The following is a 17,469-nucleotide window of genomic DNA, read 5'->3' on the forward strand; positions in this document are numbered from 1 at the left end:
CAAAACTTAGTTTTTCCAAGAACTTTCATTTCAAATTCTTTCTTTAAGCACTCTATTGTTATTGAAATCTTTTCAGGAGTTCTAATAATATTCAAATCATCAACATATAATGCAATTATGACATATCCTGATACAAATCTCTTTATAAAAATTCATGGCCATATAGGGTCATTCTTATACCCTTCTTTCAACAAGTACTCACTTAGTCGATTATACCACATTCTCCCTGATTGTTTCAATCCATATAGAGATCTATTCAATTTTATTGAGTATTATTCTCGAGAACCTGAATTTGCTGCTTTCGGCAGTTTAAATCCTTCTAGGAGTTTCATATAAATGTCATTATCTAGTGGGCCATATAAGTAAGCTGTGACTATATCCATCAAGCGTAAATCAAGTCCTTCTCTTATTGCCAGACTAATTAGAAATCCAAAAGTAGTTGCAATTAATTGGAGAGTATGTGTAGGGAATAATTTCAAGCATCCCACACTTGAACCCTACTGTGATCATACACTTAAGCATGGTGGCGTCCAAAGGGAAGGAAGCTAGAGCAAAAGAGTCGCCAACAAGTTTTAGAAACTTATAAACCGTTCACAGGGTGAAGGTTACACCCCTTCACGATCCATGAGTTTGCTAACTCCATAGTGGTCCTGAACCATGACTAGATATTCAGGGATGAAGGTAAAAATCCAACCTAAAAGAGATTGAAACTGCCCTTAATAGGCCTCTACTGTATTCTTCTCATATTCATGTGCGCTTTTCGATCAACATACAATCAATATATTAATCCTAAACCTGTTTAATCTATGTTGGTTGAATATTAATGCACAAATAAATCTATTATTGGTGATCACTTGAATTAAAATCACATTAGCCTAAACAAAATTATTAACTATCTTATTAAGCGTGATTTCAAGTACAAATTCCCTTTAAACCTACAAGAGAGGGCGTGATCAAGCAATGATAATAATACCAAGCAACATATAATATTGATAACAACAAATCATCATCATAATAATAATATCATCAAAACAGAATATTGATAGCAAGATCCTAGGCATGATACTAACATGATTAATAGCAAATCCTAGCATGTCACTAAACATTAAAGATTAAAGCTTTAGCCCTAACATGATACTAGCATGATAGAAGAAAATAAGAAGCAACCTAATCATGATACTAGAAAGCAATAAATAACATCCTAACATGATACTAGGAATTTAAATAATCTAAGCATGCTTTCTAAAGATGCATAGCAGTAAAATTACTCACTTTGTTACCTCGTATCTTTTTCTATCAAACAATACACACGTTAGTAACTTCAAGGAAAATATTAAATCAGTAAATCTAATCAAAGAATTGAAATAAGATTTGGGACCAAACCCTCAGAAATAATCAACCTTTCACATCTAGGGCGAAGGCAATTCGAGCTTGGCTATGTGTGTCTAAGTCTCGTGATGGACGAATATTGTATTTGAAAAGGGAAGGCTTAGAAAGAGGGAGAAAGAATAAGCTTCTAGCTTTGAGAGAGAGAGAATAGAAAGATGATTGTTGATGATTGAAAATGGGGAAATACGACCCTATTTATAGTGAAAAACATCCGAAAACGATCAGAGAAGATCGAATTCTAATCGAAGTAAAACTGCTCCAATTGCGGCGTGACAAGGCCATCGCGATGAGACAAGATCATCGCGATGTGATGGCTTCATCGCAGCGCGATGGTGCTGGTGGATAATTTTAGCCGTACGGAATCCTTTTTCGAATATAATTCAATAATTAGAGTTCGTACTTTATCTTCTAAAATCAGATTAAATCCTTTAAAACACTTGTTTTATTCCAACTAAAATTCTTTACCTTTTCTAAAAATATAATTATTAATCCTAATCTCTTTAGAACTTAAAATAACCTTCTAGATTATCCTGAAAAATTAAAGTAATTCCTAATGACTTTAGAAATGATGATTAAATGGAACCTTCACTTGATCATTGGGTCACCCATAAAACTCATTTAATATCCAATTTAATATTTGGGCCATAACTTCCTCATTATTCATCGGAATTGGGATTTATAATATATCCTTGGAAAGCTCTTCTCGAGCCCCATCTAACTACACTATTATTGGACCCTTATCATGGAGCAAACTAAATTAGATTGGAAATTTTCATAAATAAGGTACGAAAAGAAATATTTTTGCAAACAGAAAGAAGAATTTTTATTAAAACAGAGTAATCACGAGACTCTTTCACATTTCACCTCGTTCGATAATCAAATGACGTGAAAAGTACTCATCACTGGGTTTGGTTTTGGGGAGACATAATTTGGTGTCTACAGTATGTCTCCTCAAAATCAATACTGGGTCTTTGTGAGAATCCTTGTGCAACTAATCGGGCCTTATATATTACAATATCACCATTTTCATTTCTCTTTTGTACAAAGACCCATTTATATCCCACTGGTATCACACCTTTAGGTGTACAGACTACAGGTCTAAATACTTCTCTTTTTTCGAGAGATTTCAATTCAGTTTCAATAGCTTCTTTCCATTTTGCCCAATCACTTCTTTGTTTACATTCATCAATGGATTTTGGATCATTATCCTCATCTAATGCCACATTGCATGTAAAAACATCATCAAAGTCAATTTGGTTTTAGTTCCATGTAATTCCAAACATGATAAAATTTGTTGAAATTTATTCATTGTTAGGTACCTGAATATCTTTTTCCATCATGTATAAGGTCTCTTTAGGAAATCATTCAAAATTAATAGCTTCCTCGGTCTGACCATTGTCAATTGTTGCTCTTTTTCTTTTTCGAGGATTTTTATCTTTGGAACCAATGGGTCTACCACGCTTCAGGCGTGCTTAGAATAATTTGCAACTTGGGCTCGTCCTTATGGGACAACAATCTTAATCGGAGCATTTTCAGCTGGTATATGTGACTTTGTCACTTTCTTGGGTCATTAAATGAGTCTGGTAATTAATTTTGTAAGTTTTGTAAATGAATTATCTTTTGGACTTCCAATTCACATTGTTTAGTATGAGGATCTAGGTGAGATAATGATAATTCATTCCAACTAATTTCGTTTTCCAACTGTTTGTTGTCTCCCCCTAATGTTGGAAAAACTGATTCATCAAAATGACAGTCTGCAAAACGAGCCGTAAATAAATGTCCTATAGTTGGCTCTAAGTACTTAATTATCCATGAAGATTCATATCCAACGTATATCCCTAGTCTTCTTTGAGGGCCCATTTTAGTGCTTTGTGGTGGAGCAATTGGAACATATACTGCACATCCAATTTTTCTTAAATGGGATACATTTGGTTCCTGACCAAATACCAATTGGAATGGAGGAGAACATATGATGACTTTTCGGCTTGATGCGAATTAGTGTTGTTGCATGTAATATAGCATGCCCCCAAGTAGAAATTGGGAGTTTAGATTTCATAAGTTATGGTCTAGCAATCAATTGTAAACGTTTAGTTAACTATTCCGCAAGACCATTTTGTGTGTGAATATGTGCTACAGGATGTTCAACACTAATCCCAATTGACATGCAATATTCATTAAAGGCCTGGGATGTGAATTCATCAGCGTTATCAAGACGAATAGTATTGATAGGAAAGTTTGAAAAATGTGCTCGTAACCTGATTAATTGAGCAAGTAGTATGGCAAACTCCGGGTTGCGAGTTGATAACAGTGATACTGTGACATCTAGTTGATGCATCTATTAAAACCATGAAATATCTAAATGGCCCACACGGGGGATGAATTGGTCCACATATATCCCCTTGTATACGTTCTAGAAAAGTAATTGATTCAAAATTTATTTTAGCTGGTAATGGCCGGAGTATTAACTTGCCTATTGAGCAAGCAGCACATGAAAAAATTATTATGAAGAATCTGCTGGCTCTTCAATGAGTGTCCACATGAATTTTCGATTATTTTTCGCATCATTATTGAACCGGGATGGCCTAACCGGTCATGCCAAACTTTGAACGAAGTCATCAGTAAACTTCTGATTTACTATACCATGTGATTCAATTGTATTGGTTTTTGTATAGTACAAACCAGTGAAGAATGTAGGTAATTTCTCCATAATAAGTTTATTGCCAAGAGTTATACTCGTGATGGGAAGGAATTCATTATTTCCTTCACTAATTGTCTCAAAATGGTATTGATTTTGTCGAATATTTTTAAAACTTAGTAAATTTCTTTGAGACTTAGGGGAGTATACTGCGTCAATAATTTCCAATTTTGTTCCCCTAGCTTGGCAATAAAACATTTGCTCTTCCGAAGCCTTCAATAATCTTTGTACAGCCAAATATAGTACTCACACCAATTTCTTTCATCATCAATTGCGAAAAATATTTCTTATTCTTAAGTATGGTGTGAGTGGTAGCACTATCGACTAGAAATAAATCTTCATCATGGGTTGATGATTGATCTCCAAAGGGATTCATATTCTAATAGAATTAAAGGAACTAAAATAAGATTCACAAAATTAAATAAAATAACTTAAATTAATAAATGACTAATAATGATAATAATGAAATATCCGAAAACATAAAATTGTCCAAACACAAATGTAATCCCCCATATTTTTAGCTTCATTATAATATATTTCTTTATTATTTATACAAATATTTTATTTCAATTTCATGGTATAAATTTTTTTTATGAAAAATTTAATCGGATTCCATTAAAACTAATAAGTTTTTATTTGATTCAAAATCCTCTTTTAAGCTTAGTAGCCCAATGCCTAAACTTTTATTCAAGCCCAAATCCTACTCCTACTTAAATTAGGAAACTAAGCCCATATTAAAAACCCCCAAAAATCCTCAAGCTTCCCCCTCATTCATGTTATTTTGCTTCCTCTGCTTTCCCTTACTACTTCACGTTCTCCTATTAAAAAAAAATATTATGCTGCTTGCCGAACACTGCTACTGCCGGAGCCACCACACCGCCGCCGCACAGCCACCCGCATTTGCCGACCGCCACTGCTCCACCACAACCCACCTTGGACCACCAGTTCGCCCTTTTTTCTCTCTTTCCTTTCATTTCCTCTCTTTGTTAATTTAATTTAAGTTTTAATCTTTACTAAAATTTTATTCTTAAATTGTTATTACTATGATTTGATTATGCATATAAATTGCAAAAGATTATAAATCTGTGAATTTTGCTATGTTTAATTTAATGACAAAAATATCAGATTTGGTTTAATCAAGAATTAAGGGTTTAAATGTTGATTTTTCATGGTTTTAGGGTTTAAAATGTGTTAATTAAGTTATCTAATTATATTATGTGTAAATTATGTTTAAATTCAATTATTTTGATTATAAATTAATTTTTCAAATTTTAATTAGGTATATTTTAGGGTTTAAGTTGTGAAATTTGAAGGTTTGGTTAAGATTTTTTGAAACTAATTGAATTCTAATTATATATTTTAAGTTTAAATTGTTATATTCATACATTCTATTATTAAATTAAATTTTCAGATTTTTATTCTTGGTTTTAAAGGTTTTAAATCATGGTTTTATGATGGATTTTTAGGTTTTCGGCATACTAAACTGCTATATAATGATTATTTCAAGTAGAGATGTTTATGAGGTTGTTTTATAATCTTAAACTAAATTTTTAGATTATAATCCGTACTTTAAAGTTGCTGGAATTTTATGTTATTAGCTATATTTTCATGATTTTAACATATAAACTTATAGTTGAACTATTGAATTATTAACTTTGACTATTGTGAGTAATTTAAAGGCATTATTTAAGTGGTTTAAAGGGTTTTAAAGTAGTTTAGTATTGCTGTAAATTTGGTTGTTTGGGTATTGAAAGAAATCTTATTGTTTGGTTTAGGAGAGGACTTTATAGAAGGTGATTTCTAGTTGGTTAAGTGGCCAACCAATTCATTTACTCAAGGTACGTACGAGTTACGGAACCTTTCCTTTAGATGCACATTTAGGGATGTATCGAGAACTTAGTATCATGTATAGAAAACATTAGACTAAATTGTTTGGTTATACATTGTGATTTCCGTATGTTGTGCACTATTCTACATTGCAAGTATTATTTATGCATTAATTTTGCAAGATGTGCTTAGAGGCAAAGGTATGTGATTTGGTGAAATGATTTATTTATTACTCATTCATGATTATTGAGATAGAATGAGTAAAGGAAGAATTTAAGTCTTATAAGACGAGGTTAAGATTGTGGGGTGCTTTATGCACTCAAGGTGTTTATACACCGAGGTAGTTAAAGGAATCAATAATAAATATTGCTTGTCACTATTAATCAAGAATTGAATTGGAAACTTGCTTTACTTGATTGAATTGATATTGGATTGATTGTATTGTTTTGTATATGAGTCATCACCAAGTCTAAACTTGTAAATTACGTAAAGTGCAAGATGGATGAGCAATAAAACTCTGGATTTGTGCATATCTAGAGTAATGACAATCAGGGGTTGGGGTACACGGGGTGTTAGCCGTGCACTTTTCTAGATGTCGTCTGATCTACGAGTCTCTTGTTTCAAATACTTTTAAAAAACAAGGAGTTAGATGAGATCTTATACTAGCTATGGTCACGGAGTCGCGCCCGTGGCCATTGGATGTTTTATTGATGTTTCCGAAAGGAGGCATGGGGTTTTTCTTTTATTGATGTTCCAAATGGAGCATGGGATGGACAACCTTGTCTATTTCTTAATCCGATGAATAAAATGAAATGATTTAACTACTATTAACTAGTGAAGTCTTAGTAAAATTGACAGTGGAGTCATGTGTTGAGTCTATGATTTAATTGTGTGCGATGATTGAATATTAGTAGAATGCTAGGGATTCCTCATTATATTTCGCAGCGTGTATGTATTCAGCTTTGTTGATTGCGTGCTTTGTGTGTCTTTCTTTGGTCATGGCCTTCGCCTTTCAATGACCCTGCGATGATCCAATTTTACACTTGTAATATTGGGGAGCAGATTAACCACAGGTTCTTACACATGCATCATTTGCATCTAGGTGGTGGGATTTTGAGTAGAGTGTTGGTAACTTTCACAACTTAATTTTCAACTTACTTTTGAACTTATTTAAACTCGGTTTCATTTTTATACTACTTTTACTAGATTGGGTTTTGAATAAGGGCCTTAAGGGTTCCAAGTTTTAAGACTTAATTTGGTTTTATTTGTTGGTTTTGAAACTTATTTATAACTGAATTAGTTTTTCCGCTGTTAATTTCTGACATAGACTTAACGTTTGAATACGTGGCGGTAGCACGTCAGTAATTCTCTTGGATATTGTTCAGGGTACTCACAGGTTTAAAGAGAGAATTATTGGGGTGTTACAACAAATATACCATAAAGCATAAAGTCATAGTACTACGATAAAATTCTATAATAAAATAAATGCAAGCTAATAGAGTTTATTCACCAATGGATCATAATTTATTCAATTATTTTCTTCAGGGTTAGTAAAGAACTCAGTCGCTTCCAGGTGAGTTGTATCACCGTAATCAAAATCACCTTCGCCATCCTCGTACACTAAATTTTTTCCACTTTCTTTCCTTTATGTTTGATTGATTGTTGATAAAGGTCTACTAGATGTTTTGGTGTACGACACGCACGAGACCAATGGCCTTTTACTTCACAACGGTAGAATATATTTTCATTTTTATCCTTCTTATTCTTATTTCCATCTTTAATGTCCCATTTCTGGTGAGAGCATGAGAACCTAAAATGACCACCTCGACCACGACCATATCCATGCCTGCGGTCGCAGCCACGACCTTGACCACAGCCTCGACCACGACTACTGTCGTGATCTCTAGCCTTTTGCTCTTTTCCACTATGGGATATCGCATTCGCTCCAGGGAATGGATTTGAGCCAGTTGGACGTGATTCATGATTTTTCATTAATAGTTCATTATTTTTCCCAGCCATAAGGAGACAAGATATTAATTCAGAATATTTTGTAAAATCCTTTTCACGGTATTGTGTCTGCAGGACAACATTGTTTGCGTGAAAAGTAGAGTATGTTTTTTCTAGCATTTCTGCATCCCTGATTTTCTCACCACATAATTTCAATTGTGATGTAATTCTAAACATGGCTGAGTTGTATTCACTTACAGACTTTAACTCTTGTAATGTTACAACCAATCATAACGAGCTTTCGGTAATATCACAGTTTTTTGTGGTCATACCTTCCTTTAGATTACTCCAAAGGACTTGTGCGTCTTTAATAGTCAAGTACTCAGTCTTAAGGTCTTCATGAAGGTGATGGCGAAGGAATATTGTAGACAACTGATTGTGTCTCACCAAAAACCAAACCCATTGATGAGTATCTTTCACGTCTTTAATTATCGAGTTAGGTGAAGATTTGAAGAGTCTCGTGAAATTCTCCTTTTCTAACCTTTTTTTAAATATTTTAATCCATAATAATTCATTTCGTGTCTTTAAAATCATTCATTTTCATGTATTTTTTATAAAATCGTTCCAACCAGTTTATTTTGGTCCATAATCTGGATCCAATTATTGTGTAGTTGGATGGGGCTTGAAAAGAGCTTTACAACGATGTATTATAATCCCAAATCTGACTTATAACAAAAAGTTATGGCCAAAATACTAAACTCAACCCAAACCGAGCCTTACCTACAACCTAATGATCATGTGGAGGGTCCATTAACCTTAACCTCATTCCTAAACCCATTTGGATTTATCACAAGTTTCTAAAATTATCTAGAAGGTTGTTTTGATTCCTAAATCCATTAAGATTTATTATTAGCTTCTAGAGTCTCCTAGAAGGTTCTAGTTTATCCTGTTTTTGAAAAGATAAGAATTAAGAATTTTATATCGGATAAAACATTTGTTTTTAATAGATTTAATTCTGATAAAATAAGGAGAAGTATGGAAATTCGTCTAAACCAATTTGATTGGAAGATGGATTACGTACGAATCCTATCTTCTAAAAGCATCGCTGGGCGATGGTAGTATCGCGACGCGATATAACCATCATTTCGCGATGCGAGCTGTTTTATTATGATGATGATAATTGTTGTGTCAATTACTATACATTTCTTGATTATTCATGATTTATTGTTATTACTTGATCACGCCCTTTTTGCACGTTAAAGGAAATTTGTACTTGAAATCACGCCTAATAAGATAATTAATAATTTGAATTTAGGCTAATATGAATTTAATTCAAGTGATCTCCAATAATAGATTTATTATTTGTGGATTAATACTCAACCAACGTAGATTAAATATGCTTAGGATTAATTTATTGAATGTATGTTGATCGAAAAACGCACATAAATGTCATAAGAATTAAGTAGAGGCCGATTTAGGGCGGGTTCAATCTCTTTTAGGTTGGATTCGTACCATCATCCCCGAATATGCAGTCATGGTTCCGGACCACTATGAAGTTAGCGATCTCTGTGATCGAGAATGGGGTGTAACCTTCACACCTTTTTACAAGTTCCTAAAACTTGTTGGTGACTCTTTTATCTCTAGTATCTTTCCCTTTGGATGCCACCATGCTTAAATGCATGATTATAGTGGGGCTCAAAGTTGATGTTTGAAATATTCCCTACAAATATCATAGCTTTAGCCTTGTTGTAGACACCTAAAAATGTCTCCCCAAAACCAAACTCGATGATGAACAACCTTTCACCGCCATTATTGATCGAGTTGAGTATTTAATATTTGGAGTGCTTAAATCCATATTCAATCCCAATACATTTCATAAATCAACCCAATTCCTAGCCCGTTTCCCCAAACCATAAATTATTTTCCTCTTTTTATGCCTTTAAATCCAAAATAATTCATTTCATGTCCCTTAAAATCATTCATTTCGTGTCCTCTTTATAAAAATGTTTAGACCAGTTTATTTTTGTCCATAATCTGGGTCCAATGATTGAATAGTTGGATGGGGTTTGAAAAGAGCTTTCCAAAGATATATTATAAAGCCAAATTCGAGTTATAACAAATAAGTTATGGCAAAAATACTCAACTGAGTCCAAAGGCTTTAATCCCATTCCTAAACCAATTAGGATTAATTAGAAACTTCTATAAGTTTCTAAAAGATCTTAATTATCCTTTTTGAAAAGATAAGATTAAAGAGTTTGAAATTGAATAAAACTCCTCTTTTTGAAAGTCTTAATTCTATTCGAATTGAAAGACGTTCAAAGATAGTCAGATATGATTTTTGTGCCTCATAGTTTTTATCCAAATCTTATATGGTTGGATATGCCTTGAAATTATATTTTCGATGATATATTATAATATTAATTCAGAGCTATAACGAAAAGATATAAAAGAAATACGAAACTCTACCCAAAAAACTATTTCGGCCATATCTTTTATTCTATAAACGATTTTAATCTGATTCTAAGTGGGTTAGAAAGTAGACTTCAAGATCTTTCCAACGACATATTATTTATCTTATTCTAATTTCTGGATCAAAAGATATGATAAAAACAAAAATCGCAAAAACGGCTGCCTATCACAAGAGTTTTATTCCGATTCGAATTCGGATCTTTTCTTGATTCTTCGACCCTTCTTTTTTCTTTATAAATAGAGGTCATGTCACCCCTTTTTTAATCATCAACAAGCTTGATTATAAAAAATCATTCTCTCTTCCTTTCTTATACACTAAAAATCATTCTCTCTTCTATACCACAATACTTCTCCTAAGCACTCCAAGGAGTCCATACTTGACCCAAGGTTCCATCATTAAACCAAGGCGTGAAAGGTAAAATTGATTGAGGGTTTGGACCAAATCAACTCTCTTTTTATTTAATTCAATTTCAATTTGATTTATATTATTTATTGAAGTTACTAACAATTTATTCATGAAGTTACTAACAATTTATTCATGATGTAGCAATTCAAGGAAACGCGGAAAGTGAGTAATTAATCACTTAATTACTCTTTTTATTATTTTTATTGCTAGTATCATGATTAGGTTTATTATTATGATTTGATTTGACTAACAATTTATTGTTAAATTGCCTCCAATATTAATGTTGATTTTATTATTGTTATGATCACCATATTGCGTGTTTAAAGGGAATATGTAATTGAAAATCACGCTATAAGAAAATCTGGACAACCATTTTAGGTTCCTTTTTAATCTTGTTGTTTAATCAAGTGATCATGATATTTTAGAATTATATGTGCATTAATATTCAACCAATTTAGCATAATTATAGTTTGGAGCAAATTGAATATTTGTTTGCATGCCTTTTAGATCGCATGGATCGGAATACTTTTCACAATAAGAATCGAGTAGAGGCCAGTACGGGCGAATGTGACTCCATGACTAACTTTGTACCATCATCCACGATCCTCCTTTCGTGGTTCCGAAACATATGGAGTTAGTAATCTCATGGATTATGAATGGGGTATAACCTTCACAGATCAATCATTCTTCCCTTTCATTTTCCCGTATTCGTGGTTGTCTTTTAATGATCCGTGAACAGTTTACAAGTTTCTTAAAAACTTGTTGGTGGCTCTCTACTTTCTTTGTCTCTAATCGTATATGTGTATTCCCACTTCCTATGAGTGCCAAGTGATAACTTGTTATTCGATATGATTTTAGGGCGATTTTGAACCTTGTTTACTTGATAAATTGGTGTTTTGGTTCACTTTTACTCTATTATCGTGCAATTTTTGTGTATCCTTTGCTTCATGAGTTGTTAGTGTTTTTTTTTTTGAGTTTTTAGGTCTAAAGACAACCATTTGAAGCATATGGATGATAAACCGAGGTTAGAAGCCGAGACAAAGGAGCAAAACCGAAGAAAAGGTGAAGAAAAGAGCCTAAGAGACCCTGCACGGCCGTGCCACATCCTGCACGTCTATGTAGGGGTGTTCCAGCAAGCAATATCTTTCTGCCAGAGCTTGCACGGACGTGCAAGAATTCAGCATGTCCGTGCATGACCCCAAGCACGGCCGTGCAGAAGGCTGCACGTCCGTGCGACTTGCCCGGGCCAAATTAGACTTTCTTCCTTGCTCCGCACGGCCATGCACTAGGTGGCACGTCCGTGCAGACCTGCAGACAAGCCCGACTCTTGTTTTCTCCGTCCTTTTTATTTGGGGGTCATATAAATACTCTCCTTAGCTCATTTGTACGGCCTTCCAAGTTTTTAGAGCTTTTCTCTTAGTTTGTAATCTTAGAAAGACAAAAACTCTCAAATCATTAGTTAGATCTTAATGATTAGTTTGGAAATTTCAATCTCAATCATTGTAGAAGACAAGTTCCACCATTGTTACTCAAGGTTGAAGCTTCTAGTAACATTTCTTACTCTTCTCTTCCATTTTAATTGCTATAATTGTTGATTATTTGCTTAATTCTTGTATGCTTAGATTGTTAATTAGCTTAATCTTTAGTTTAAATCTTGTTCATGAGTAGCTTGAAATTCTTAATTGCTTTAATCTCCATGATTGTGAGTAGTCTAATTTTCTAGGGTTTGGGTAAAACCCTCAATGTAGTCACCAATTACTTGTTGCATGTGGTAATTTGGTAATTGTTGGGTGTTAATTAGTTGAGCTTAAGTGGTTTAATTGCTTAGTTCTTGTATGTGGCCATTGTTAGAACTATTATCCAAGCTTTCTCAACGAACGATCGAGAGATGAACTTGAGTTAGCTCCCTTATGCTTAATTGACTTGAAATGCCATGGGAATAGGAATTTCCAGTCTAGGGAATGTTTTTGTCATCGTGATTATACTTTAATACTTGTTTTATGTTTTAATACTTGTCAAGCTTGGGGGGAGTCATTGGTTCATATGTTGGTTCATGTATGTTCTTGTTTTATTCTCCCCTCGCCTCTTTTAACTGTGAGCGGCTCTTTCTTTTATTCGAAACATGTGGCTTATTATGCCACTTATTACACAAAATACAAATAGAACCAATTCCCTAATAGAGTTTCATTTTGGGGAGGAGGGGAGACACATCAAGGGCACAAGGGACCGCAATTCGATTCAAACATATCCTAGTTTGGGCAAGCTTGACAATATCCTATGCTAGACGTGCAATTGAGCATTCATCAGTTTTCATTTCATATGCTCTAATGCAATTAAGATTAATAGGCCTCTAAATGACCCCAAATCTTGCACACACCCATCTAAAAGAACTTTTACTCATTTCTCAAGAGTCAAGCAAGCAGAACATATAAGCATCGTCATTTGAGTCTCATCCTTGGGCTAATTTTTTCATTTCATTTTTTTTTAGTTACTAGAATGCAAGAATAATTACAAAGTTAAGCTAAGCTAAGCATAAAAATAAAGCATAACTATACATCTAAATAAGGATAGAAGATAAGTATTCACAAAATAAGAGATTTGGATTTAGGGTATTGGATTTCAAAGGGAGCAAATTTGGATTCAAGAGATTTGGATGTTAGGGGAAACGAACAAACAACATGCAAATTCAACACCATCAACACAAGAACATACATGAACCAACATATGAACCAATGACTCCCCCCAAGCTATCATAAACATTGTCCCCAATGTTAAAACAATATAAGCACAAAGAGGAGGGAAGAAATACTACTAACTCATTGGCTCAGGCCGCCTTGGGAGCTTGAGCCACCGGGGTACAAATGCCGGTAGACGTTTCGGAATTCACCCAATTCCGATCTTAGACCTTCAAAGATTGTCCTCATATTGTCATATGAGGTCCTCATTTCCTCGTGATACTTTCTCATAGTCTCGAACTTGGTGCTCATACGGGTGAAACCGGCGTTCATTAATTGTATTTGTTGCTCGAATGAAAGGTGTGGGTTGCCCTCACCCACACCTTGGCCTTGGTACCCCTCTTGGTACCCTTGTTGGTGCTCATGTTGTTGTTGTTGATAGAATTGGTGTTGTTGGAATTGTTGTTGTTGTTGTTCTTGTTGTTGTTGTTGTTGTTGTTGTTGTGGTTGCTCTTGCTCTTCTTCCTCTTCACCGGGAAGCCAAGGGAGGTCCCTCTCAAAGACCTAGTTGCTCTCGTCGGTAATGTATGTTTTCTCTGGATCGGGAAGGTAGGCATAAGGTCGCCCACTCACATACCACAAGTAAGGATGTGTCCCTTCTGCGTCCATGACCCATCTTATGGTCCTCAACGATTGCATGTCAAGCTGCGTCGGTCCTGGACAAACCTCCTCATCTACAAAATTAAGATTAAGAGAAGCAGCAATAATAGTGATCATGCCACCTATGGTGATGTTACCGGACCCTGCGGCAACATCCTCAAGGTGGTCAACTAGCCAAGACCCTACATATAAGGCCGTGCTCCCCTCACTCAAGTTCCAAAGGAAGTAAAGCTCCCTTATGGACACTACCCCCGAGCTATCACCCCTAGCAAACGTCGTGGTTGTTGTAGTCCGCTGAGAAAGCCTAAAACCGGGGTGGATAATGGCTGTGGCCTTATCGGTCCTAGGGTTGTACTAAAAAAGGCCCGTGATCTTTCTCCAAAATTCACCCGCATTATAATTACGAGGGTACCTATCCTTGGTCCTATGGTTCCGGTCGTGGGCCACCCAAAGGCTTGGTTTACCCTCCTTATGGTCATGTTATGTTGGGTATTCATGATTGGAAGGTAATGCGGCGGGGGGGTTCTATTTTTGTCTCGAAGCACGGAGAGGGTAGAAAGGAACTCGAGGGTTAGTCTCTTGTAAGTTGGGGTATGCAATCCTAAACCAAGAACCTAGGCCGGCACCCTCAAACAACATCCTCACATCGTCCCCTACCCCTAATTCATTGGCTACCTCATCATTGTAGAATTTGGTGGGCCTAATTCGCCTCCTACTATTTCTAAGGAAATTATTCGAAAAGGTTAATTCATTAAAGATTATTCCCATTATGTCCACTTGTGGTGGATCAACGGGGGGAGGAGGCGATGGGTTGCGTACCTAGCATTGGTGTTTCTAGGTCGGTTTCTTCGAGACATGGTTGGTCTTTATGCAATGCAATCAAACAAACCAAGGCAAGGAAATCACCACACAACCACTCAAAAAGTACTAGGTCCACTAAGCTGACAAATTAAGGCTCACACAACACCAACAAGCACCACACAATCAAGCCAAGCTCTAAGTCCACCACCTAAAACAAGGCAAGCAAATCACCAAACAACCAAGACTACCTCAATAATGCAATTCACAACAATTTCAACATTATTTTCATGCACTATTATCAAACAAACCAACACAACAATTCACTTAAACAAGCATGTTCTTCATTCACAAAAATCAACTCCTTAATTCCAAACTTACAAAAATTCAATTCTCATAACACACCATAATACTTTTAAATTCAATAATGCTTGAAAAATACCAACAATCATTCACTCATGAGCAATAAGAACAACTTTTCAAGAAAATTCATACACAAACAACCATGAACTTAAGCTAGCAAGTAGTAAGGGAGACGAACTATTATACCGAGTCTATCGTAGGTGTAAAACCTGCAAATGAACCTTTCTAACCTTCCTTATGCTTGCTTGAATGCCTTCCTTTAACCAATTGCTTCAATTTTCAATCCCAAAGAAAACCCCTAATTTGATTTTTTTTTATGTTAGGGTTTGAGAAATTAGGTGATTTTTGGGTTTAAAGAAGGAGAATGGAGTCGTTGTTTGTGAATTTGTTGAAATGGAGTGAAGATTTTTGAGAAATTTGTTGAATTTGAGTGAGAATTTGGGTGTTTGAGGGGATTTAAGTGGTAGTATGAAGGAGGAAGGAGGAGTTTAGAGAGAGAAAGAGAAGAATTCATGGAGTGAGAAAGAGAGATTATGAGAAAATCTCTATTTTTTTGTATTAAACCGTGCAGTTGTTCGGGTTTCTGGGGCTGCACGGACGTGCAGCAACCGGCACGGACGTGCAGCCTCAGACAGATTGGAGGCTGCTTCTGCCTCAGGGTGCACGGACGTGCTTGAGTTGGCACGTCCGTGCCGATCTTTGAATTTCCAAGCTTAATCTTCTTCCTGACCCTGCCATGCAGACCTGATGTTGTACGGAATTTTTTTCTTTTTTTTTTGGAAAATAACAATAAGGCATAATAATAATAATAATAATAAAATTATTATTATCACTATTATCGTTATTATTATTATTATTATTATTATTATTATTATTATTATTATTATTATTATTATTATTATTATTATAGCTACTACTTCACTTCCAAGGATATTTTTCTTACTTCCTATTCATCAATTCCTAAAAAAAGATATTAAGAGAAAAGTTAGTAATAATAAAAATGATGGAAAGGAAATAATAGTTTATGAGAGAAAGGTTGAGAAACTCGGGTTGCCTCCTGGAAGCGCTCTTTTAACATCACTAGCTTGACGACATTGCAGGGTCAATGAGAGTAAGGAACATCAAACTCATCAAGGTGAACAACCTTGGCTTCTTCATGCACAAAACCGTCAAATTATGCCTTAAGCCTTTGGCCATTCACTTTAAACGGTTCACCATTGTCATTTGAGATTTCAATTGCACCATATGGAAACACCTTCTTAATGGTAAAAGGTCAACTCCATCTTGACTTAAGCTTACCCGGATATAACTTCAACCGGGAATTTAATAGTAGGACCTTGTCACCTTCTTTAAATTCCCTTTTGTTGATATCCTTGTCATGCCAAGCCTTGGTCTTCTCTTTGTAGATCCGTGCACTCTCATATGCATCTAATCTTAATTCTTCCAAGGCATGGAGGTCAAGCAACCTCTTTTAACCGGCACTTTGAAGGTCGAAATCAATGTTTTGATAGTCCAATGAGCGCGATGCTCAAGTTCTACCGGAAAATGGCATGACTTCCCATGAACAAGCTTGTATGGTGTGGTGCCAATGGGAGTTTTGAATGCGGTGCGGTAGGCCAATAGAGCATCATCATGTTTCGTAGACCAATCTTTTCTAGACCTATCCACCGTCTTCTCTAGGATCATTTTTACCTCTCGATTTGAAATCTCGGCTTGACCACTTGTTTGTGGGTGGTAAGCCAATGACACCTTGTGCCTCACACCGTACTTCTCAAGGAGAGCTTGAAAGGAGTGTTTTGTTAAATATGAACCTCCATCACTAATGACGGCACGCGGCACCCCGAACCTTTGGAAAATTACTCTTTTAAAAAGCTTGACCACCGCCTTAGCATCATTAGTAGGAGATGCAACCGCTTCTACCCACTTTGACACATAATTGATGGCCACAAGAATGAACTTATTCCCAAAAGAGGTCGGGAAAGGCCCCATAAAATCTATGCCCCATACATCAAAAATCTCTAACTCAAGGATGTTGTTCAAAGGAATTTCACTTCTTCTTGAAATATTATCGATTCTTTGACACCGGTCACAAGCTTTCACTTCACCCCACACATTTTTGAACATTGTAGGCCAATAAAAACCACATTGCAAGATTTTCGCCAAAGTTTTGTTAGCACTCATATGCCCTCCACAAGGTGAGGAGTGGCACATTGTGATAACGTCTTCAATTTCATCATCCG

The 17,469-nt window shown here is 35.4% G+C and overlaps 1 protein-coding gene across 1 annotated transcript; it reads right to left on the reverse strand.

The window, feature by feature from the left end:
* Window positions 1-7,531: 7,531 nt before the first annotated feature.
* Window positions 7,532-8,095, reverse strand: LOC145577816 (uncharacterized). The gene has a single exon (XM_081635253.1). The coding sequence runs from the start codon at window positions 8,093-8,095 to the stop codon at window positions 7,532-7,534; it is 564 nt and encodes a 187-aa protein (XP_081491379.1).
* Between the last annotated feature and the right edge of the window lie 9,374 nt (window positions 8,096-17,469).

This window comes from Chenopodium album, chromosome 14 (genome assembly GCF_948465745.1).
Source record: "Chenopodium album chromosome 14, dcCheAlbu1.1, whole genome shotgun sequence".
NCBI classification, from domain to species: Eukaryota; Viridiplantae; Streptophyta; class Magnoliopsida; order Caryophyllales; family Amaranthaceae; genus Chenopodium; species Chenopodium album.